The sequence below is a fragment of the Taurulus bubalis genome (genome assembly GCF_910589615.1).
Source record: "Taurulus bubalis genome assembly, chromosome: 20".
Taxonomy (NCBI): Eukaryota; Metazoa; Chordata; class Actinopteri; order Perciformes; family Cottidae; genus Taurulus; species Taurulus bubalis.
The window spans coordinates 101,328-127,500 of NC_136608.1; the positions used below are offsets into that span (position 1 = coordinate 101,328).

At 42.2% G+C, this 26,173-nt stretch overlaps 1 protein-coding gene across 1 annotated transcript in view; it reads left to right on the forward strand.

The window, feature by feature from the left end:
* Positions 1 to 206: 206 nt before the first annotated feature.
* Positions 207 to 26,173, forward strand: part of tmem178bb (transmembrane protein 178Bb) — a gene marked incomplete at both ends in the record, with an annotated part of 56,203 nt that continues 30,236 nt past the window's right edge. Inside the window, 2 exons of the mRNA XM_079236458.1 lie at positions 207 to 585; positions 24,257 to 24,370. Coding sequence (XP_079092584.1) covers positions 207 to 585; positions 24,257 to 24,370 — 493 coding nt within the window. The remainder of the gene's footprint in view (positions 586 to 24,256; positions 24,371 to 26,173) is intronic.

Consider the following 26,173-nt stretch of genomic DNA (forward strand, 5'->3'; position numbering starts at 1 on the left):
TGCACAAAACACCGGCATGCAGGGATTTAACAGTACATTCCGCCAGTGAGCCGTGATACCGGAAAGGTTTGCCTTCTCTCTGCACACATCGCCAGGGTATTCATATCTATATCTATATATGCAATGCTCTCCAGAGGTGATGTGAGCTGAGCCGCAGAGGAGCTGTTCTTCTGTGGAGGTGCTGATGCGCCGCTGACAGAAGCGACATGGCTGCCGGGAAGGTGCTGCTCTACGCCGGGCTCTCTCTGTCTCTCTGCGCCCTGGGCATGCTGGCCGTGGCGATGTGCTCCGACCACTGGTACGAGACTGACGCCAGGAGGTACAGGGAGCGCTGCCGAAGCTTCTCCAGCCGCCGCAAGGACCCGGGCTTCATCTACATCCCCAACAAGAGCCTCCCGCTGCGGGCCAGCCGCAGCAGCCCGCACCGGGAGCAGAAGCCGCTGCTGGCGCGGAACCGACGGCAGCTGTTCGCCATGAGCGCCGCGGACGAGTGCAGCAGGAGGTACAACTCAACCAACATGGGGCTGTGGAGGAAGTGCCATCGGCTGGGATTCGACCAAGACATCGAGGACGTCATCCGTAAAGGTAAGGGTGCTGTAAACGAGCAGACAGCTCCAGACGCTGCACATCCTGCACACGTCCATCATGCTGCAGTGTGATGCTGTTCATTTGACCAAAGGGCGAACAAGGGCATTGTGTTCCTGCTCATGTGGAAACACATGTTCTCTACTAAGGCAGAGCCTCAGTGGTCTGAACGGCTTGTTGTCCTGCTAGTTAGCAGAAGAGGGTTCATTATGACGTGGAAGCTGCTGTGGTCTGAGTGCTGGCCTGCAACTTCAAATGATGATAGAATCATTTCAGGATGCCACTCAGCCGAGACAGGAAGAGGTGAAGGGCACTCAGAGCAGTTTGTGTGAGGTCCAGCTCCATCAAGGGGCTACTCGTTTCCAGAGAGCCGCCATTTAGGTCTAGATCTGTATCGGCCTAATGGGGACTGAGTTCCTCTGCTAGGGGCTAAACTGAGCTGGCCTTTCGTAACCCCTCTTTCTTCCCATGCTCTGGCACACTGTGTGTACAGTGTTTTATATGCTGGAATAATACATGTCCCACAGACTCATTTATATTAGATGTGTGCACAGGGTGGAGCCAGACGTATTGGGGTACATGACCTATTTGTTCTGTTTTTGGGAAAAACATGACACTATAACCCTGGAAAGTCTACATGCTAGTATTTGGTATGTATTTGTTTTTGAATTATTCTGAAACCATGACACAACAAATGTTGAGGATGACTTATTTTCATTCCTGCCAACTAAAAAGAGACAAAAATGGTATTGTATTTTTAAGTTACAGATCACGTGGCCTGTCATCAAGTCGTTAACTCTGTTTCCATCTTCACTCTGACACTGAAATCAGTTTCCATGCTGGAGATCAACATGAATCTTACGTCATTGTGTTATCATGACAACATGCTTTTGTGCCAGTGTTTGAAGAGTGGAGCAAAGAAAGTTCAAAGAGAGTTTTACAAAAATGAACAAGTCCACATGCTGTATATTAAACATCAAGGTGGTCAAATCCAATTCAAAATGATCATTCTGCAGCCAACAGGGAGGAGAGGCCATTGTGGAACGGTTCAGAGATGTCGGGGTAAACGCAGATATAGATTCACCGTCTAATCTGGGAGGATTTGTGTATATGTTTTTGATCATTTGTAAGTGTTGAAGATTTACAATGTGTTTCAAAGAAGGGGCGGAGCTTAACGTTACGGTTACGGACACAAACTATGAAGGCTCGAGAAGAGATGAGGGACTGTGATACGGCAACAAAGACGCACAGAAAAGTAAGCGCTGCTTCAGTCTCAGCTCAACGAGTACAACGGAGGTTCATAATTCATTTTTACCAGACATCAAAGAGTAATGTTCAGTACTTTTTATCGATTGTGACATCACAACTAAACCTTGGCTGTTTGTATTTCTCCCTGTATTGAGTCTCATAGTGCTTTGACTGTTTTAAAATATCCCTTAAACCTGCTTTATAAAAGAAAGAAAAACATGAAAATCTCACTTTACGAGATGGACTTAAAGACTTTCTGTTGTGTGATCACATTGTACTTTTTTTGTAAGGCCTGATTTATACTGATTTTTTGGCAGAAATTGAGAATGTATGAGATTTGCTAAGATCTCTTAAAAAAACAAGAAGAAGGAAATAGTATTCAAAAAAAAAAAAAACTATCTTTTTTTTGGACCCGTTAGATTTGTCCATTGTGGCGGCAGCAGGCTTAGGAGAGTATTCCAGCAACGCTTTCCTGCTCTTCCTGTGGACCCACACGATATATATAGTCCCTCCAGCGTATTCAGGGTTTAGCCGGAGCCTTCTAAAACCTCTAAAGGTGCCCAGGAGACACCTTTATCAGATGCCAACCTAAGCTATCTCATTCTTTCATAACCATCGGTGAGGAACGTATAGATGGTATGCTAAAGTCAGAACGTGGCCCTCAGCTTCCTCTTCACCCAACAGTCTGATACAACGCCTGCATCTCTCTCTTTACCTTCACTCGGGAACAAGACCCCGAGATACTGAGGGTTTGTCTTACTCCCAATACAATTTACATTTTTCATTGTGACAAGAATACTGAGAGTACAAATCAACGGGTTTGGTCAATCGATAGCTCTCTGGTGGACAAACTATGTTTTGGGGACACTGTTTGGCATGATATATTATATAACCTTTTAAAATCCAAGCCCTGGTCATACCCATACTAACACAGGTCTAGCTCCTCAACCACAAGGGCTATTTGAATAATTATAATTATAATATATATATATATATATATATATATATATATATATATATATATATATATATATATATATATATTCCTTATGGATCATAACTTATCACAACATTCATCATATCTATTATCTATTATCAACTATTATTGTTGAATTATGTTGAAAACATGAAACATGTACTTATATTGTATTGAAAGGCAATGACAATAGGTCTGGGATTCATACCAGGGACTTATGACCAACAGAACTCAAGATATGAGTTCTTAAAAACACAAAGCTCGCTTTTCAAAACTTAGTTACAAAGTTACTAAGATACAGAACCAAATAGGTCAAATGAAATGGAGCAAGATTGTGAAACAAATAACATTGGTTATATGCTTAATTACGGTAAAAGTGAGTCTTTGGAAGAGATTTAAAAGAGGACATGAATTAGCCTCTGTAGCTAATCATTCTACACAGGCATGGTATGTGTTAAATAGACAGGGAGCCTGATGTTTCTGATGGAGGCTACTGGTTTGAGTCCAAACTGGAAGAGGAGAGTGTGTGTGTGTGTGTGTGTGTGTGTGTGTGTGTGTGTGTGCGTGCGTGTGTGTGTGTGTGTGCGTGTGTGTGTGTGTGTGCGTGTATGTGTGTGTGTGCGTGCGTGTGTGTGTGCGTGTGTGTGCGTGCGTGTGTGTGTGTGTGCGTGTGCGTGCGTGTGTGTGTGTGTGTGTGCGTGCGTGTGTGTGTGTGTGTGCGTGCGTGTGTGTGTGTGTGCGTGCGCGTGTGTATGTGTGTGTGCGTGCGTGCGTGTGTGTGTGTGTGTGTGTGTGCGTGTGTGTGTGTGTGTGTGTGTGTGTGTGTGTGCGTGCTGCAGCAGCTGTGCCTTCCTTTGAGGACGCCTCAATGGCCTTGATGGCCCATCTGCAGTATTGGGCAGCCCACAGTCAGTGTGCTCAGTGATCAGATGAATGCCTCCATAGAGGCGTCTCATCTATTCCACCTCTCTGCTCCATCAGCAAAGGTGGTACATGTTAGTAAAGACACATTGACAATATCTAGTAGAGGTACTAACTAAAGGAAATACTTCTTTCAGCAGCCTCGTCGGGATGGCTTCTAGGAGACAGGTAGAAGGTTTAGAAGTAGATAGATAGATAGATAGATAGATAGATAGATAGATAGATAGATAGATAGATAGATAGATAGATAGATAGATACTTTATTAATCCCCAAGGGGAAATTTCTTGTCATAGAAGCGCTGTACAACTTGAAGATACAAATAAACACACAATATAAAAGATCAAATATATAAAGAAGCAACAGGGATGAAAGATATATACAAATAAAATAAAATAAAGTAAAATATAAACGTATATATATATATATATATATATATATATATATATATATATATATATATATATATATATATATATATATATATATAAATATACACAAAAGAATAGAATACAACTAACTGGAATGAATTATATTTACAGTCGCAGAGTGTATTCATTAATTAAACAAATTAAATGTAAACAGTAGATAGTGCAAAATACAAAGTATGTATGTGAAGTGTAATAGCATACACGTATACAGTGATGAATTAATCCACAGAGGATCTAGCCAGCGGTGACTTGTTGTAAAGTCTTATTGCCGTCGGCAGGAATGTTCTCCTGTAACGGTTCTTATTGCAGCGGAGCGTAGACATTTCTGAAGACAAATGGTCAAGGTTGATGGGAGAAAAGCCATCTAAATATACATCAGGGCTTACAGTTGTTTCTAAGGTTGCTCTATTTGAGTACTGGTTGAGGGCAGGAGATTATTAATCTTGTCTCTAATAGTTAGAATCGTATTATTAAACAATATAGTTAGGATCAGGGCTTCTACTGAATTGACCTGTGCAGTCACCCTCTCCTCTAAATAGATCTCTGCCATACGAGCATCTTATTGTTGCTGTCCAGTCATCATTCTACTCATGTTGATAATCCCAACAGTCTATATACATTTCTGATGGTGAGATTAGACACAATATGTGACCACCTGCTGTGGGAGTAGCTCACTGACTCTCATTCTGTCTGTCACAAGGGAAACCTCCTGGAGAGAGAAAGGGAAAGATACAATAGCAGCAGAGAAATCTGACTACAACGTGGTTTCGGACTGAGGAGGAGGAGAAAGAAGGGAGTAAAGCCAAGGATAGCTGTGGAGACAAGTATGTGGGAGAGAAGAGGATTACATAGAGAGGAGTGAGGGCAGGGGTTAAAGCCTCCTCATCTTCGGCCATCTGTTGTTGCTCTGTGAAGAAAAGGCCTTTCAGGTCGTGATCATGACATTCACAGTCCCATCCATGCAGAAAGAGCAAGGAGAGGCTGCGGATTGGATTACCTCGCTCCTCAGGGCCTCATGGGTAAATTAGACCGTATGGGAGTCTAAAGGTAGGACTGGTAGGAGACCCCGGGGAAGACCGAGGACACGCTGGAGGGATTATATCTCCCGGCTGGCCTTGGAACGCCTCGGGGTCCCAGAATGAGCTGGAAAGTGTTGCGGGTGAGAGGGAAGCCTGGGTCGGCCTGCTGAACCTGCTGCCACCGCGACCCGACCCCGGATAAGCGGCTGATAATGGATGGATGGATGGATGGGAGTCTAAAGGTGCCTTTTAGGTGCACTGCCAATGAACCTGCTGGCAAAGCTGCTCATCTAATAATCTAAATCGCTCTGCAACTGGTTACTGGACTTCCTGACCGGAAGACCACAGGCAGTCCGGGTCGGCAGCAACGCATCCAGCACCATTACACTGAACACAGGGGCCCCCCAAGGATGCGCGCTCAGTCCCTTACTCTTCACCCTGCTGACCCAAGACTGCACACCAACACACAACAGCAACCTCTTCATCAAGTTTGAGGACGACACTAGTCAAACTGCAGGGACGAAGTGAGCCAACTGGCCGCATGGTGCAGAGGCAACAATCTCTCTCTAAATGTGGAGAAGACGAAGGAGATTGTTGTCGACTTCTGGAGAGCCTCCACCCAGCACCCTCCACTGGCTATCAACGGTGCTGCTGTGGAGAGAGTGAGCAGCACCAATTCCCTGGGTGTGAACCTCACTGAGAACCTCTCCTGGAGCTGCAACATCACAGCACTGGCCAGAAAAGCTCAGCAGCGCCTCTACTTCCTCTGCAGACTGAAAAGAGCCAGAACACCGGTGCCCATCATGCACACCTTCTACCGGGGAACCACCGAGAGCATCCTGACCAGCTGCATCACTGCGTGGTACGGCGGCTGCACCGTATCCTGCCGGAAGACCCTGCAGCGTATAGTGCGAGCAGCTGATAGGATCATTGGTGCCACCCTCCCCTCCCTCCAGGACATTTATAACACACGCCTGGCCTGCAAAGCACTCAGCATTGCGGGCGACTCCACCCATCCCAACCACCGCTTCTTCGGCCTCCTGCCTTCTGGGAGGAGAATGAGGAGCCTCCGGGCGAGAACCAGCAGACTAAGGGACAGCTTCATCCACCAAGCCATCAGGATGCTGAACTCCCAATTTTCTGTATGTCTTGCAGATACGGTATTTTTGATAAAAAAAAGTTGACTTGACTTGATTTGACTTGACATGGAAGTGTTGAAGGGCAGGTGGGGTGTGGCGCCCAGCTGTTAAACAGCTGATCCACTGAATGTGCAGGTAGAAAATCCACGGCCCGCCACTGTACCAAACACAAGGGATCATCACAATTAGATGTCGGAGTCAGCATTGGTTGGGAGCTGAACCACAAGTGGAGGTGTGGACTTCGCAGTGATCTTGCTAGCCTGGAGCCTGCTGCTCCAGGCTACATTAGCCGCTGCTAGCATCACATACCTGAGTCTCCGACCGAATGTTTGCCAACCGGTGACATTGTGGGTAATGTAGACCAAACTGACAAGAAAAAAGAAAGGAGAGGTAAACCCTAGGGTGCATCCTGAGTGTCTTAAATGGCAGCATCCATGTTTTCATCACTTGAGTCTTTTCCTTGAGTTTCTTAGGTCCCTTTCACTCAGGAAGCATGAAGAGACACAGGAAACGAGAAGAAAATGTGTTTTTAGAGAACTGAGATGTCTTTTCCACTGAAGCGTCACATGAAGCGACGTCTGTTTCTGATGATGGCCGCAGCTGATCAAAGCTGGATCAGCTGTAGAGACTTCAGAGACTTTAGATGGAGTATGTTTCTACATACTGTTGTGGCTGATTTCTTCTTCTGGATCGATGATGATTAATCTTCTTAAAACCTGATGTTGTGTAAACTTAGGAGCTATCTACTATCTGACTGCTTGGTGAGGCGCCACAGGAACTCACAAACGGAACCTCAGTAATCGAACACCCACAGAACACAAGAGAGGTTGGATCAGAGTTCAATTCCTGTAGATTTATTTGTAACACACAGATCACAAATAAACCGAGTTGGGTCCGGAATCAGCGACAACAACACCTACCACAACTCACAAACAAACAGACAGACATAGTATTTATTACGTAACATTTGGTTTTGGTGCGGCCCACCGTCCAATCCCTTAGTTGTCCATCCCCGTGTCTCATATTTCTCGTAATTAGTGCCCACGCACATTATGTTTATCACGTACACCAGTTCACACCGTTTTCGTAGTTGCTTCGCAGACTGTCTCCCACCCGGTTCCTTTCCGGTCGCATATTTACCCGCTACTTGTCATAATATCAGTGGAGGCCCTCACGGCCTGCTGAGCCTTCTCTGCTGGCCTAAACAGAATCATGAAGTTATAGCTATTTTATAATTTAATAGTTTTTCACAAATACACTACATGTATTATAATAATTTTTCCCTATTAGCTTATTTTCTGTTTGCACAGCTCCTGTTGCTCTGCTTCCAGCCTTTAGCGCCTGAAGCTTGAAGCTGAAGTTTTTAAGGAGAGCTTTTATCCAATCAGATTTCACCTCCTATGTCTCTATGTAAGCAGAGCAGCCCGAGGCCTTCTAGGTAGATTTTACAGATTAAAGTACATGGGGACTGTAGTCTTTATGTGTGTGCACTGACATTTAATTGTCTAAGTATAAACACTCGGTACTCGTTGGACCATATAAGGCGCGGTGTGCGTCTATCTTTATTATTCCAATCTGAATTGTGCACCTGGATAACATCATCACAAAGCGACACTTCCTTGAACAGGAAGTCGTGATTGTCATGGACTTCAACCAATCAGATCTTTAGTTTGACATGCTGGGCGTATTCTTTGACGTGCCAGCGCCTGCATGTGGAGGTGGGGGGGGGGGCAGGGTGCCCTCGCCGTCAGCCTGTTTTTTCCATTGTACCTCCTCAGGTGAGCGTGGTGGCGAATTTTATGGTTGTTATTATCGTTCTCTGGAGTGTGCAGTGTTTTAGTGCCGCAGTTTTGTTGGATTGTTTTGTCATGTTTTGTTATAACTAAATGTGACTGGTTCTTGTTGATGTGGACCTACATGCATTGTCCGTTAATGATGCCGCATCCCGTCATGCGCGTATTTATGTAAACTATATCAGACGGCACAGAAGGCCCAGGTCGAAAATGCACGGCCCGCCACTGGTGACAATCAATCACCAACAACGACCTAAGGAGATTAATGCTTTTTTGCTGTTTTTTTTTTAATTATTTTTTTTTTTATTTTAAGGCAAGTAGACAAAGAAACAGTACAAGTACAATTGTGGTGATACATGTAGCCTTTTTCTTCCCCCCCTGCTCCCCCAAAAGCATTCAGGTCAACAGTATCATTCAAAACAAACAAAAATGTATGCTTTTTTGCTGTTTTTATTGAATACATTCCATAACCATATATTATCAGGTGCCCAGTTGTATCAACTAATGCAGTGGTTCCCAACCTTTCCCCCTTGAAACTCCCCCCTTACTTTTATCAAAAACTTTCTTTGGTGAATATAACTCGTCAATTTGAAAGTGATGGCGTAATGACAGATTTTACTTTTGGACTACGATTTGACAAAAACCCTATGAAGCCACCACTGGAATCAAATTCTATACTAGATAGTGTAATACTACTACTGATATTTATTTGACACTTTGCACTATTTTTGAGGGATAAATAAAATGTATCTTTTTAAATCTTTATACAAAAAAGCTTATATAAAGCTTTATATACAGACTTTTGAATAATCATCCATTTAGTGTGTGATTATGATTTAAGTTATATATGTGCAAATTAGGGGTGTCACAACTTGACATTTCAATATCAATATTATTGTCAGAGGAAATATCACGGTTTTCATGATTATTAACCAAAAGAATGACTAATATGCTGACAGCTAATAAACTGAAGTATTTGTTATCATCAACAATATCCTTTTACTTTGTTAGAATTATCTATAGTGGTTATTTGCATACCCAGCTCCCATTGAGTACTTTTCCATTCACCCCTGCCTTCTCTCCATTCTGCCTGCCAGCCCCTCCCCCCTCATTAGTCAACGCTTTAACCTGCTCATGCAGCTGCTTCCCGTCTCCAATCAAGCCAGTACTTCAGCCTGTCATACTCACTCACTCATTGCCTGATTGTTCTTCGCCAGCTTATTGTGCTGAGTTCCTGTTGATGACCCTGCCTGCGCTTCTGTCTTGTCTGATTCCCATTAAAACCCACCAGCCTTCTGTCTCTCGACTTGACATCTGCTTCTGCACCTTTGTTTCCTGCTTGGTGTTTCCGTCCAATGGCGATGCTACAGTGCGAGTGATACTGTCCATTTACCTGTGGTTTCCTGTGGTCCAGAGACTCTAACCGTGTCGCAACGCTTGCCAGTGTGTGTGTGTGTATGCGTGCTGTGAGTACCTACCTGCTGACTCCGATCCTTCGCTGGCTCGATCCTCTGCCTGTCCCCTACTGGTTTGTCTTCTTAGACTGTCAGCTTCCCTGGCTCCGGATCCTCTGCATCCACGACTACATCTTGTGCCTGCTCCTCTAACGTTTCATAATCTTTACCTGAACTGTACTGTGTGCGGCTTTACCTGCCCTGCTGTCTACCTACTGAGTTTGGCATTAAGTCATTACCAACTGGTCCTGGTCTCTCGTGTGCTGCATTTGTGTCCTACCACTAACATTTATTAAAAACGCACGATTCAAGCGATTCGGAAATAAGATTGTATTTTTATTTATCAAAAAATCATTGACATTGGCTGTTTTTAATGACGTTAAAAAAAATTGTGCTCATAAAATGTTCACGCTCTCTGACTTAAATTGTACCCATAAAACCAATTTGGGTTAATATTTGAAATAACAGATCAGTTGTTTATGGCTTTTGTTGTTCAGACCTACAGTGTGGTGGGAAGGCGCCAGAATGATGTGACTCCAGGGGATGTTAAAAATTGCTTTAACCATGCAATAGCCTCAGAAAGACTTAACAATAACATAAAGCTGCTGTTTCAAGATCAAATAATACATTTCACATAATTGTAACTCTGTTACGTTGTTCATTCTGTACACATGACAGAGGCATCCTCCTCTGTTGCTCTCCTGAAGGTTTCTTCTTTTTTTCCCTTTGAAAGGTTTTTTTTCCATTTTTTGAGGAGTTTTCCTGATCCGATGTGAGGTCCTGGGAAAGGGGATGTTATGTGTACAGATTCTAAAGCCCTCCGAAGCTAATTTGTGATTTTGATCTTTAGCCTGGTCCCAGAGCAGTACATTGTAAGCATCTCTAGTAGTAATTCAAGCTAATTAAAGATGTTTCTAAACTGACTGTTCTGAGTTATAATCCAAACAACCTCAGCCTACCTGCATTGGTTGGGTCTTCCTCTACACCAGATCGCCCTAAAGACATTCCAAAGTTGACGAAGTTCGAGCGCTTGTATACATTTAGGACTAAAAGCAGCATGCTTCCTTGCTTTTTCTTTTCCCTGCATCTGGGGAAACTCGCAGGGTCATGACTGAGCTTCTTTTTTAAGATGTTGCTGTCCTTTGGCAAGTGGTATGTTTTTCTCCTCACGAACAACATTGTGCTGTTTGAGGGTTCAAAGCTTTTCCACAACTGGTGGGTCCTGGGTCCTGTGCAAGAGTCCATTCTAAACTAAATACCGTAAACGTCGGGTTACAAGCTGCTACTACCTTCGGTCAGTGTCCCCGTTAGCTCCCCGCTGTAGCCAGCTAGGGCTCCTGCTACCGCTCCCTTACTTCCCCGCTAACTTCCTAGCTCCCTGACAACCACCGAAGGTTACCGAATACATTTAATGGAATTTAATTGGATATTGTTTAAGGTCAACATGCAGTTGTCATGTCATATTTTGCCGTTTTGGACAGAAGCCCCCCGTCAGCATTTTGCATAGTACCTTGACATAGAAGGTTCACACGTGGTTCACGTTGTAAAAAATGCGGGTTGGTTTAGGTAACCAAACTAGCTGGTTAGGGTTGTGCTTAAACTGGCTTACTGAGTGACGTAGTGTCACAACATTGTCAGTAAAAATCAATCACTCAACTTTTAGTTTCACATGGGGTAGGAGCACTGGTCCCTTTCTCACTCTTCATCCGTTGTTATGAGCATCTAATAATGACACTGATGGCTAAACATCGGAGTTTGTTGAAAGCCTGATGTGCCTCATTCAGACGCTAAACACCCTGGGAGTGAGAACAAGGTTGGTTAGGGCAAAACAACACAAATGCCTTACAAAACCATCACATGCGATAGTTGGAAAAATAAACATATGACCATTACCTGATCTGCCATCTGTAGTAAAGGATGTATTAGGTTTAGGCAGAAAATATACTTGGTTAGGGAACTATTGGGGTCATGGTTAAATGACGTGAGAATGAATTGTCAATTTACTATGACTACAAGGCTAACAGATGCTTCCAAGACTGTGAATTTTGCATATTTGACCCCATGACATTTGTATTGGGCATCTGCACAAATCATTCCTAATTTCTATAGTTGTCATGACATTTGTATAACACGTTCCTATTACCCAGAGGATGAACCTGAGTTTAATGATAGCTTAATTAATAATGATCTACTGTCTGTATCTAATTGCTGCATCACAGTAATCCCAATCTGTCATTTAAGACTTTTCATGAAACATTATTTCCAGGAAATGCTTTTAAATTGGATTAAATAAATGAACTGGCTCCTATGACAAGTAAAAATGAAGTACAGAAACTTTAATATCACAATAAATGCAAACAAGAAAAGGAATGACACATGATTTCAGAGAAATTTGCCTTATGTGAAAGATTACATTGATTACTCCATTGAAATGTCATGCAAACTGTGGATGGTGACGCACAACATGGACTCACACGCACGCATCAACCCTGTAGCTGTAGTGACTTCACTCATATGGTTAACCCATTCTGCCTGGCAGTGTAATGGCAGTGTGACATCTCCATGGAAACAAAGGTGTCATGGACTTGTGATAGGCAGTCAGAGCCTTTATGGAGGTGAGTGGGCAGAAGGCACAGTTTGAACAAATCTACAGGAAATGTACAATATGTTAAACAGAGGCATGGTTTACACAAAAACTAATGATCAGGATATGAGCAGATGTATTTTCATATCCCGACTATTCAATTTCAATTCAATGTATTTTGTAAAAGAGAAGAAACCTTCTGCAGAGCAGCAGAGGAGGATCCCTCTATCAGAATCAGAAACTGTTTATTAACCAGGAATGTTTACACAAACGAGGAATTTTTCTAGGCGGAATGTGCGTACATTAGACATGAGACGTTAGATGAGACAAACAACAGTCAACTACAACAACAGTGCAATGGGTATTAAATCAAGTGTAAGATAAAGGGCTCAGACAAACAGATAACGTTAATGTAAGTGTATGTTAAAGTGACATGTGTGTTTAAGTTAAAGTGTATGTTAAAGTGGCATGAGTGTTTAAGTTAAAGTGTATGTTAAATTGGCATGAGTGTTTAAGTTAAAGTGTATGTTAAAGTGGCATGAGTGTGCAGGGGAGTGACCGGTAAGAAGAAGGAAAAGAAAGAGGAAAGAAAAGAAGAAATAGTCCTGGGGGTGAAAAAATAGTCTGAAAAATAGTCCTGGGGGTGACAGAATCAGTCAGTGGGGGACCCGGGCCCTGTTGATGAGCCCGACTGCCGACGGGAAGAAACTGTTGGTGTGGCGTGAGGTCTTGGTCCTGATGGACCTCAACCTCCTGCCAGAAGGAAGGGACTCAAACAGGTTGTGTCCAGGGTGAGAGGGGTCAGCTACGATCTTCCTAGCTCGCTTCAGAGTCCTGGAAGCGAACAAGTCCTGGAGGGACGGCAGATTGCAGCCAATCACCTCTCAGCAGATGGTGTTGAAAGCAGAGCTGAAGTCAGATGGACAGAAGCAATCGATGTCATGTGTACACTATGAACAACATAGCAGAGTTACAGCACATTCACTGAATATGACAGATGATATTTATATAATGAGTAGTAGTAGGTATGATGAAAAAGTTACAACTACCAAAAATAACAACAGTGGATATAGTAGAATAATAATGATAATAAAAGCAGCAACGATATTGGCAATACCAAGTGCAATTCAACTAATAATAATAATGATAATAGCAGTAGGTAAATCTGCAGTAGGTGCATCTGCATAACAATGCACGTTTATGTAGTGTTTTCTGAGAATATAGCCTAAAGGAAGCTTAATAAGGTGAATACAATTGGTCCAAGCACAGAACCTTGTGGAACTCCATGACTAACGTTGGTGGTCATCAAGGCCTCATCGTTTACAAATACAAACTGAGATCGATCTGATAAATAGGACTTCTTAGTGCTGTACCTTTAATACCAATCGACTGGTCTAGTCTCTGTAATAAGATGTCATGGACAATGGAGTCGAATACTGCACTAAGGTCAAACAAGACAAGAACAGAGACAAGTCCTTTATCAGCACTAAGGTCTAACAAGACAAGAACAGAGACAAGTCCTTTATCAGCACTAAGGTCTAACAAGACCAGAACAGAGACAAGTCCTTTATCAGCACTAAGGTCTAACAAGACCAGAACAGAGACAAGTCCTTTATCAGCACTAAGGTCTAACAAGACAAGAACAGAGACAAGTCCTTTATCAGCACTAAGGTCTAACAAGACCAGACCAGAGACAAGTCCTTTATCAGCACTAAGGTCTAACAAGACAAGAACAGAGACAAGTCCTTTATCAGCACTAAGGTCTAACAAGACAAGAACAGAGACAAGTCCTTTATCAGCACTAAGGTCTAACAAGACAAGAACAGAGACAAGTCCTTTATCAGCACTAAGGTCTAACAAGACAAGAACAGAGACAAATCCTTCATCAGCACTAAGGTCTAACAAGACAAGAACAGAGACAAGTCCTTTATCAGCACTAAGGTCTAACAAGACCAGTGCAGAGACAAGTTCCCTATCTCATGCAACTAGAAGGTCATTAGTAATTGTCACTAGTGTCTCTGTGCTATGATGCTTTCTAAATCCTGACTAACCCTTCTCAAATAAACTATTGTTGTGTAAAAAGTCACACAACTGGTTTGCGACTACCTTCTCCAGTATCTTAGAGAGGAAGGGAAGGTTAGAGATAGGTCTGTAGTTAGCCAACACCTCTGGATCCAGAGTGGGCTTCTTAAGAAGAGGTTTAATTACAGCTACTTTAAAAGACTGTGGTACATGACCCGTTAGTAAAGACCCATTGATAATATCCAGTAGAGAGGCACTAATTAAAGGTAATACTTTTAAAGTATTACCTTTAAACTCACTTCAGGACATTTACTCCACCAGAGTAACCAGGAGGTCATTATTATTATTATATTCATTATTATTATATTTAATATTATTATTATATATGTATTAATATATATATATTAATTATTAAATTATTAATATATTATTATTTATATTTGTTGTGCAATACTGTCATATTTTATGCCTTATTTTTATTCATTTTTTTCCTTAAGTTTATTCTAATTCTGTGTGTTAGGAGGACCCAGCAAAATATGCATTTCATTGTATAGAATAACTCTGTTATCTGTGCATATGACAGTAAAAACATCTTGAATCTTGAAAGACTTGAGGGTGTGGTTAAAGCAGTGAGTACATTTCTGTACTCTGACAGAAGCCAATCAAATATAATAATGAGATAAATGCACCACTAAGGCTATCATTATCGACATCCACATGAATATTAAAATCACCTGAAATAATAACCTTATCAGTTTTAAGGACTAAACTTGATAGAAACTCAGAAAATTGAGATAGAAACTCAGAATATGGACTTGGGGTCAGTACACTATCACAAATAGAATTGGCTGTATAATAGGCTGAGTGTCCACAGTGTTTTTTTTGGAGCACCAGACTCTTTTTTTCAATTGTTCCCAATGAGGGGAGTAAGTGTTTCTAGGGATAAAGTACTGGACCTAGCATCTGTTTTTCAGAGCCCTCCAACATTTTTGTACGCCGGTGCTAGCGGCCGTGATAAAAACTCAGATTCTAGTTGCGGAGAGCTGGACCCAAGCGCAAAACACAAACGGAGCAGGAGTAGTTCACAGTGATTTATTGGTACAGAACCAGGGACTGAAATGGTTAGGATGAGGATCTGAGTTAGGCATCGTATGCGGGCAGGACAGGCTGTGGGCACAGAACGCAGACTGGGAAGGTCAGGGAGAATCCCGAGGCAGGCTGGTGGCTGATCGGGTCGGCAAGGCAGCCGCCAGGGGATCCCGAGCGGGGCGGAGAGCCTGAGGTTGGACGAAGCACAGGACAGAGTCACAAGCAAGCAATTGCTGGAAATTAAGGTAGGCTCTAGCAGTAGTTCCATGCGCGAGAACTGACGATCTGGCGATCTGGCGAGGAGTGAAGGGAGAACTGGGGGCATTTGTTGGCAGTGCGCTGCTGGTGTGCACATTCACTGGTCTTATGATTTGAGCTTGCAGGAAGACAAATGTAAAGCCATCCAATGACAACGAGATCTGGATTACATGAGTGTTTGAAACAATCTCTTCTTTCTTTGTGAATGAATGTTGAGTAATATCCATTTCATAGCTTTGTTTTTAAATTCCATGCTAGTCACCTATTTTCATCAGTGATATTGAATGACAATTTAGTCACATTGTTTGTAGGTTCTATACAAAATATTAAGAGCATTAATACAGCAGCACACAAGTATTTGCAATATAGTGACGTAATGTCTACTTGAGCAGGAAGTTAAGTCTCTCTCTTCCTCTGTGTGTGATGTAAGTCAAGCTTCTCCTTGCTTTGTTAACATGGGCGTGCTCTTAGTGGATGTCAAGCTTGTCTTTGCTTTGTCTTGACACTAAGAGCATGACCATGTTACATGGGCATGCTCTTAGTGTCAAGCCTGTGAGCGAGCCCCCCTGGCTCGGTGGCATTTGTTATTACCATCCCGACCAACACGCCCCAACAGTACATTAGCACACAGTAATGGTAAATGGACCTGTACTTGTAGAGACCTTTTCTAGTCTTCAGACTACTCAAAGCTCTTCTTTCACACTACATGTCATCATTCACCCATTCACACACTGATGGGAGGAGCTAAGGTGCCACCTGCCCATCAGTAGTAGCTAACATTCACACACACGTTCATACACCGTGGCACAGCTACGGGAGACATTTGGGGTCAACACATCATCGGCTAGCGGAGCCGGTGATTGAACCGCTGATCCTCTCACTGAAGTTGACCCTGCTCACCACTGAGCCAAAGTGCAGTACAGACAGTGTCTGAAGCGCTGCTGAGACTTCCAGAACCATTTAGGATATAAACCGTGTTATGATTTTACGTCAATGGACATTTCTATTCTTTAAAAGGCAGCTCTGTCTCCAGTGGCACCTCTCCAGCCTCGTCTTCCTCTGGCCCCTTTAATCAAACGTTTATCAAGTCAAGACATTGCTGTGGGTCTGTGGGAAGAGCCAGCATCAATCAGATCCTTTTTCTGCCTGCCCAAAGACTGGCTGCCTGTGAGGAGGGAGAGCAGATGAAGGGAACTCTGTGGCCACAGCTGCCTCCCTCACAAGAAAGGCCTTTTTACTGCTCTGGACTGCAGGACAATACTAGAATTATGTCCCATAAAAGGATCATTACTGTGCACGTGGAGCATCCAGGCTGGATGTTAAGTGAAAGGCAGTTATCTTAGCTTTGTGCAGCTCATAATTAATTTCCAACCACAGATTAACAACGGAGGAGCTGGATGAGAGCATCATCATCATCTGCCTTCTAAAAATGACGAAACACCCTGGTTTGTGTTGTCATCACAACGTGCTGTGACCATTTGACAGATGATATTCAGGCAGATTGAGGCAGCGAGGCAAGAGGGGATCGAGATGAGTGTTTCTTTGAAGGTTAGACAACAAAGCATCCTGAGAAATCTTTGCTAGATTGCTGTGTGTTACTGAAAAGGAGAAGATAATAGATACATATACTTTGCTTTATTTTGGTGTTCACTCTCTCAACCATATCTGCTGGCATCAAAAAATGACCCATCACAGTTCTTGCATGGTATCTCCATGTGCACATACATTTTTGAGGAGGTGCACGTTAGCTAAGGCGCATGTCAACTACAGCATGGCTATAGAGCCAAAGTTTCCACAGGCGTGGCGTTACCCCTTAACATGCATTCTTCTAATGGCCAGCAGGGGGTGAATCCTCTGGTTGCAAAATGATGTCTGGTTGTATAGAAATCTATGAAAAAATGTCCGTACTTCTCACCTGATTTATTACTTTAGTAATCATTCTAATTATAATAGTTTCAAGTCTTCTTCAATACAGCATGATGGTCATTTTGTGAACTATGGTCGTATTTACTAAAGGATGCGGATCAGTTCTGCAGCAAACGTACTGATGGAGCAAATAATACCTGAAGGGAGACGATGTCAGGAAAGTAGCTGTTGGCTGTTCTGAAAGTCACTAGAAGTTAATTCATCAGGTCCTCGCCTAGTTTGCATAATTGTAATGGACGCTATGTGTATCTGATGTCACAGAGAGGCACACACAGTGGATGAGGCGAGTCAGTGACTGAGGTGATTTATTTTAGTGTGACAAAGAAGAAACATTTAAATCCCACTCTTTAAGCCAGGGCGGGATCAGCGGCGGCTTTCCGCGATTCATTTTCAGCTGAAAACCAGTGTCTTTTTGCAGCTCCATCCTTCACGGTGAAGGATGGAGCTGCAAAAAGACACTGGTTTTCAGCTAGACAACACACTACCCACCTGAAAACCAGTGTTTTCTTGCAGTGTACTGCAGAACAACACGCTCAGCTGTTCAGTTTTAGTCTAGTTTGTGGTTCTCCGCCAGGTCGACGGCGTACCTACGCCGTCAACATTTTTTTTCTTAATTTTTTTATGAAAAACAACAATGTGTGTTATCATAATTATGCAGATGACACACAACTCTACATAACTATATCACCAGGGGACTATAGTCCCATACAAGGGCTGGCTAAATGCATTGAAGAAATCAATAACTGGATGTGCCAGAATTTTCTTCAATTAAATAAAGATAAAACAGAAGTAATTGTTTTTGGTCCCAAGGACGAACGATTGAAAGTCAGCGCTCAGCTTCAATCACTAAAAACCTCAAACCAAGCTAGAAATCTAGGTGTAGTTATGGATTCAGACCTCAACCTGAACAGCCATATCAAGACCATTACAAAATCAGCCTACTATCACCTGAAGAATATGTCAAGGGTTAGAGGACTTATGTCTCAACAGGATCTGGAGAAACTTGTCCATGCATTTATCTTCAGTAGACTTGACTACTGTAACGGTGTGTTCACAGGTCATTTATCTTCAGTAGACTTGACTACTGTAACGGTGTGTTCACAGGTCATTTATCTTCAGTAGACTTGACTACTGTAACGGTGTGTTCACAGGTCATTTATCTTCAGTAGACTACTGTAACGGTGTGTTCACAGGTCATTTATCTTCAGTAGACTAGACTACTGTAACGGTGTGTTCACAGGTCATTTATCTTCAGTAGACTTGACTACTGTAACGGTGTGTTCACAGGTCATTTATCTTCAGTAGACTTGACTACTGTAACGGTGTGTTCACAGGTCATTTATCTTCAGTAGACTTGACTACTGTAACGGTGTGTTCACAGGTCATTTATCTTCAGTAGACTTGACTACTGTAACGGTGTGTTCACAGGTCATTTATCTTCAGTAGACTTGACTACTGTAACGGTGTGTTCACAGGTCATTTATCTTCAGTAGACTTGACTACTGTAACGGTGTGTTCACAGGTCATTTATCTTCAGTAGACTACTGTAACGGTGTGTTCACAGGTCATTTATCTTCAGTAGACTAGACTACTGTAACGGTGTGTTCACAGGTCATTTATCTTCAGTAGACTTGACTACTGTAACGGTGTGTTCACAGGTCATTTATCTTCAGTAGACTTGACTACTGTAACGGTGTGTTCACAGGTCATTTATCTTCAGTAGACTTGACTACTGTAACGGTGTGTTCACAGGTCATTTATCTTCAGGAGACTTGACTACTGTAACGGTGTGTTCACAGGTCATTTATCTTCAGTAGACTTGACTACTGTAACGGTGTGTTCACAGGTCATTTATCTTCAGTAGACTTGACTACTGTAACGGTGTGTTCACAGGTCATTTATCTTCAGTAGACTTGACTACTGTAACGGTGTGTTCACAGGTCATTTATCTTCAGTAGACTTGACTACTGTAACGGTGTGTTCACAGGTCATTTATCTTCAGGAGACTAGACTACTGTAACGGTGTGTTCACAGGTCATTTATCTTCAGTAGACTTGACTACTGTAACGGTGTGTTCACAGGTCATTTATCTTCAGTAGACTTGACTACTGTAACGGTGTGTTCACAGGCCTCTGTAAAAAGTCAATCAGGAAGCTGCAGCTGATTCAGAACGCTGCAGCTGGAGTCCTCACTAAGACCAGGAAAGTGGATCACATCACTCCAGTTCTGAGGTCTTTGCTCTGGCTCCCTGTCAAACAAAGAATTGACTTTAAAATCCTGCTGCTGGTTCATAAAGCACTGAATGGTTTAGGGCCTAAGTATGTTTGAGATCTGCTGCTACCTCATGAACCATCCTGACCCTCAGGTCGTCTGGGACGAGTCTACTTTCTGTTCCAAGAGTCAGAACTAAAACATGGAGAAGCAGCGTTCAGCTTTTCTGCTCCACACATCTGGAACAAGGTCCTAAAAGCTGCAGGTCTGCTGAGACCCTCAGCTCCTTTAAGTCCACATTGAAGACTTTTCTGTTTGCTGCTGCCTTTAACTGAACCAGATTCAGTTACTGCATCTCACTACTGCATTTTATTTCTTAAACTGCACTGCAACTTTTATTCAACTTTTATTTTTTATTTTGCTTTTTCTACTTTTATTTTGCTTTTTGACTGTTTTAATGTTTTCTTAACTATTTTTAAATCTGCATTATGTTTTGATGCTTTTAATGGTTTTATGTGAAGCACTTTGAATCGCCTTGTTGTTGAAATGTGCTATACAAATAAACTTGCCTTGCCTTACGCCGTAGCTACGCCGTCGACGCAGACCCCTACGCCGTAGCCTGACGCGCACCTCCAAAAAATCCTAACTACGCGTCGCGTTGACGCGGACCGTAAGCGCTGTGATTGGTCCGCTCAGAACGTAATTTCCGGCAGTTGCCTTTTCCGTTCTGTCTTCCTACACCACCTCCACAAACGTCTTCTCTGTCGCATTTGCAATATAAGCATTTGCTCTTCAATATTGATGAGCTCCAACTTTAATGCAGCCGCTCCAACTTGGTCGCCATTGTTTACTGTGACCGGAATTCGGCTATAACCCCTGAAGCCACACAGCCACACAGACACACCCCCTGGCGGCATGGCGGTTAACTGCAGAGCAACGCAGAACTTTGAATGCTCAACGACGGCGGAGAACCATAAACTAGGCTTTACTCTGCGCGACGCGACACACAACCATGCGCTGGTCAAGAGTACATAGTACACACATACATACAGAGTACATAGTACACACATACATACAGAGTACATAGTACACACATACATACAGAGTACATAGTACACACATACATACAGAGTTCATAGTACACACATAAATACAGAGTACATAGTACACACATACATACAGAGTTCATAGTACACACATAAATACAGAGTACATAGTACACACATACATACAGAGTACATAGTACACACCCACATACAGAGTACATAGTACACACATACATACAGAGTACATATTGTTCTTGTTCTAAAAACTGTTCTTGTAAAAACGAAACTGAAACATGCACATTGTGTAAACATTGTAAATAGTTAGTTTTTTTATAGTACATATACTAATACTACTAATATAGTACTAAAATATATAGTAAATATTTTTGTTTGAAAACAAAAACTGTTGTAAGATAAATGTTTCATGTGCACACACCCCATGACGCTGGGTCTGTAGTATGAAGTTATACCTCCCATTTTATCTCAGTCCCTCTCTCATTTTGATGAAAGTAGTGACAGACAACACTTCTACTCAAAAAACGATCATACAAAGTTTGGTATTAGGCATTTATTTACATCTCTCTACCATTGTATTCATATATTCCACTGCTTTTGTGAACCTAAGACCTTTGGTAAACCAATTTCAAGCATCAAAACAGTTCGTCCACATGAGTAAAGTTATGTTTTCACAAGAGATATGAAGAATTTCCAAAATCAAACTTCAATTAAGGTTGTATTATCACTTTACACTTGTGCCTTGGGACAATGGTGCGTCATTATATAGAGAGCTGAGATTGTTCTGCAATTGTTGATGTAACACATGAGTATATATCGCCTTTAAAAGGTGAATTTAAGAAATTATGTAAAGTCAAGAAAAAGGCCTAAGATGCTGAAGGATTAAGCATGGGCTTCCATCTGAGGATGGCCCTTGGCGCTCACAAATGTTTTTCACTTAAAAGAATGTTATCTAATCCTCAACTAATGTAGATGGTGTAAAGGCAATGCAGGGATGTGTTGGTCCTGCACTGTCTGCTGTCAGTGTTGGCTAGACATGGTAAAGAGGACATGGAGAGGAAAGCGAGTGGAGTTCCTTCTTTTTTAACAGAACAGAGAATTGGATGGTGCAACACCGCAATATACAATATTATTTCCTCAAACATCACTGTCAAATAAGTTGCAATTGATCAATGGTTGGAGGTAACAGTCAGTACACAAAAGCTGAAAATGTGTTTTGTAGAAATGTAGAAAACGTAGAAATGTAATTGCAGTGACTATCCTCACATCATGGTAACATTCCGTACTGAATAGTAGAAAACTTGATTGCTTACTTTTTGTGAAAGGTTTCCATGTGCAAAATATGCTAGTTTAGAGTTTATGCTAATATATGAACACATTTATATAAACATACAATACACAATGGTAACTACATTAAAAGTATTACCAAGGGCTCCATGGTGAGGGCTGAATCAAGGTTAAATAAATAGATAGAAAATACTATGTGTAGAGGCAGCAAACTGGTTTCAAAGGTAGCTGTCCTTTCCCATTGAGATTTCATGGCAACAGGAACACATTTTTGGGGTGTTTTCCTTCGTACATGGGACTCTGTACCAAAACAATACTGTAACTGAAAGATTATTATTTGATAAAGCCTCATGTTAACTGGAATGCATTTGTGCACCCCATCTTATTCATTCGAAGCAAATTATGAAGATCCAGTATGAACAGGAGGAATGTTCACACCAAGCAGGAATGTTTGAGATAAACATGAAGTGCTCAATCTAAGCTAACAAATACATAATGATTCTGTGTTTCAAGTATTATACACTAATAAAGACCTAGTGTTGAATATCATATTACATTTCTGCTGATAGATCCCCAGAAATCCTATACAGTGGCCATTAAAGTGCATGAAAAACATGAAACGTGTGGTAAAAAGAAAACATTAATTGAAGTAGTTTTTTTTCTGGCATCTTCAACATGGTCTGTGGAGGTTAGTTCTTAACCTCCACAGTAGTTAAACATGTAGCCTCAGTATTTCTAAAAGCATGGCAATGGTATGGCATGGCAAACAAGTGGTATATTCCAATAACACCAATACCAACAGGATGTTAAATTGCCTGAACAAATATATATCCGTTGCGAAAGAACACATAATATTCAGTACAGACACAGACATTATGGCTTCATGCAAGCCGATGTGTAGCACGCACATAACAGGCCGTTTTGATTCATGCAGCCTCAGAGAGGAAATGGCCCTGAAAAGTGGTTGATGCTCAGCAGGCCAAAATAATGGCTTTGACATTTGAAAGACATCCATTTCTCTCTGAATAATTAGTTGAGGCAGCATCTGAGGTGTCAAGCTCCATAAAGATGCCTCTTCTCACCAGGATCTCCTCAGCAGATACATGAATACATGCAGATAGGCCTTCACACACGGCATACTCTTAAACTGCAGAGTGAGACCACTCAAAGGGCTTTTACACACCGATTGTAATTTTTTGACAGTCTGGGATCGAGTCGTCCTTCCTTCAAAAATCGGTGGTCCAATCCCCGGCTACCCTCCATGTTATGTGTACTTAGGCGAGACACAAACACAAGGGTTAGCGATGTGAATATCCCTGTTAGCAATGCCTAGCTCCTAGATCCATCCAAGCTTTTTACAAAACTGCATCATTATAAAGTTATTTTGTCATCCTTTTTATCCGTTTATTTCAATTAAATCAAAATGATTTATTTTGGGTCCATACTGCAGTAGTAAACCAGCCGACGTGTGGCTTGCTATCGTGAATGCAAAACCCAGACACAACGGCATTTAGTTTCTGGGATATCTGGGACTTCCAAAACATTTAAAAAGCAGCAATAGTGGTAAATCAGCCAAGGTTGAGGAAACGTGTCCTTATTGCCGGAATGTCATTCTGGTATTACGCCGGCAATCAAATCAAATGAAACCTGTACATTTTTAATCAGACGCTAAATGCTCTCTTTTGTTCACAACATTTTCTGGCTTTTTATAAGATTAGGACATGTTTTCTAAAAGTGTGAAGAGGTTTCTAAGATGTTTTCACCGCTGTGGTTCAGTATTTCTACAGCTAAGCATCCATTAGTTCAGATATCTTTTTGACTATCATTTTGTCAACCATTGTCAACCATTTCATCTGAAAATACCACACACATCACAAAGCCAAGGGACTCAGAGACATGCATAATTATACAGTGAAGGACTCCCTTGGTTGATTAGTTAATAACTTTTGAAGAACATCCTTTTTCTGACAGCCACTGTCAGAGTAGGTATTGCGAATGTATGTTGAAAGTGTTGACACAACAGCGTCTCATACAACATACATACATATTTCTATTGTTTTAGGAAAGAAGAGTGATTTACAACAAGTGTCTGAGTAACTTCAGACATAGCGTCTCCAATTAAACAATGTGGGAAAATGTTCTCTTAACTTGACATGTATTCCAGCACTGTGTGTCTCCAGAGGGGATCGCATGTACTGACCTATGAGACATCTGTTATTTTTCTATTCAAAAACGTAATTTTTGTTCTCTGCAGGTTCCATTGCAAGATGTTCCAACATCAAGTATCACTACTCCTCGGCTACGTTAACCAAAAACTTCTCCTTCAACATCTCCAAGACCATAAAGCAGGATGAGTGGCACTCCCTCCGTAAGTCTGCTACACTTTCTTTTCTTTCTTCTGTGCTTCTGACAGCATACCATGGTTTTGTCTGCAGAAATGCTTTAAGCTGACTAGGTTTCATTTCACTCTCTGAAAAGTGCTCATACTGGAAAATATTTTAATATAGAAATGCATTAACCATCTCTATGTTTAGTTGACTTTCCTCCATTGCGCTTACAGTGCCAGCTTTTAATGTAGCAGTATTCAAGAACAAATTTATAAATTGGCTTCTTCCTTCATTTGATCTAATTAATGTAACTGTCACAGGTCGGATGGTATTGCGAATTATTTTTACATTATACATGTCTCCAACGACAGGATACATTAAATGCCAACATTTCTGGACTAAAAATGTGTAAGATAAGCATGTTTCTATCTTCTCTTCTGGCAGAAACAACACAATCTCACACCTAACTCCTCTACACCAGCTAAATATTTGTTGACAAAATATTCCATAAATGGTTTTCTTTATGGCCGCACTTGTAACCAGTAAGACTGATGTTACTTGTAATAAGTATATTTTATTTAACATCAAGTGAACATGACTAGTGTTGAGACACAGTGTGGTTCCTGCAGTCAAAAGCAGATCTGTTTTTTTCCTCTTAGTCTACATTTGGTAAATCATCAAATTGCATTTATCTGTTTGACAGTTTATGGTATTACATCTTGCATATTTGGCTCTAGACCAGTGTACAGTTTCCGCCAGGAAAACATCAACCTCAAATAATCCTACAATAGGCTTTTTAGTTCCAGCCAAGGTCATAAGACATTACACTCAATGACTACCGATCAGTTGCCCTCACATCAATGTGATGAAAGGTGTTGCACCTGGATGGTACCGGTGTCTCTGTGAGAGTCACTTTCTTTGACTTCTCCAGTGCATTCAACACCATCCAACCACTGCTACTGGGTGAGAAGCTGCAGGTGGTGGGGGTAGACTCGTCCACCATCTCCTGGATCACTGACTACCTCACAGGCAGACCACAGTTTGTCAGAATGTGCTGTCTGGGACGGTGGTCAGGGATGTTGGAGCCCCACAGGGAACTGTTCTGTCTCCCTTTCTGTTCACCCTGTACACCACTGACTTCCAGTACAACACAGAGTCATGCCATCTGCAGAAATTCTCTGATGACTCTGCGGTGGTCGGGTGTATTAGGGATGGACGGGAGGAGGAGTACAGGGCAGTAGTGAGTGACTTTGTGGAGTGGGCCGGTGAGAATCACCTGCTTCTGAACGTGGCCAAGACCAGAGAGATGGTGGTCGACTTCAGGAGGAAGACGACAGCTCTGAGTCCTCTGAGTGTTCTGGGAGAGGACGTGGACATAGTGGAGGAGTACAGGTACCTGGTGTTTCCATCGACAACAGACTGAACTGGGTGAACTGGATGCATCAGAGCAGACTTGAGCGTACTTGAGAGAGCCAATATCCCAGAATGCATTTCGGACCAGCAAACGGGGAACAATGGGGGATGAGAAAACTCATAACTGAAAGTTGACGTTCTCTGAATACCGTTCTCTGACGTTCTCTGAATTGTTGAGTCACAAAATGTAATTTTAGGATGTTTTCATGCGAGAAGTTAGTTGTTTAAGCATCAAATCTGTGGTCGCTTTCTCAAGAATCGGCCGACTTAAAAAGATACGCCGACGGGTTGAGGTCCTGCTCGCGGGACCGTGAGCCCCGCAGCACCGGGCCGTCAGCGCTCTGCTGCCCGCCGACAGCAGCCTGATCTCGGCTGGACTTTTTGAAATGATCCGCTGGCTCCAATTTCTCCGTATCGATTAAACATGAGAT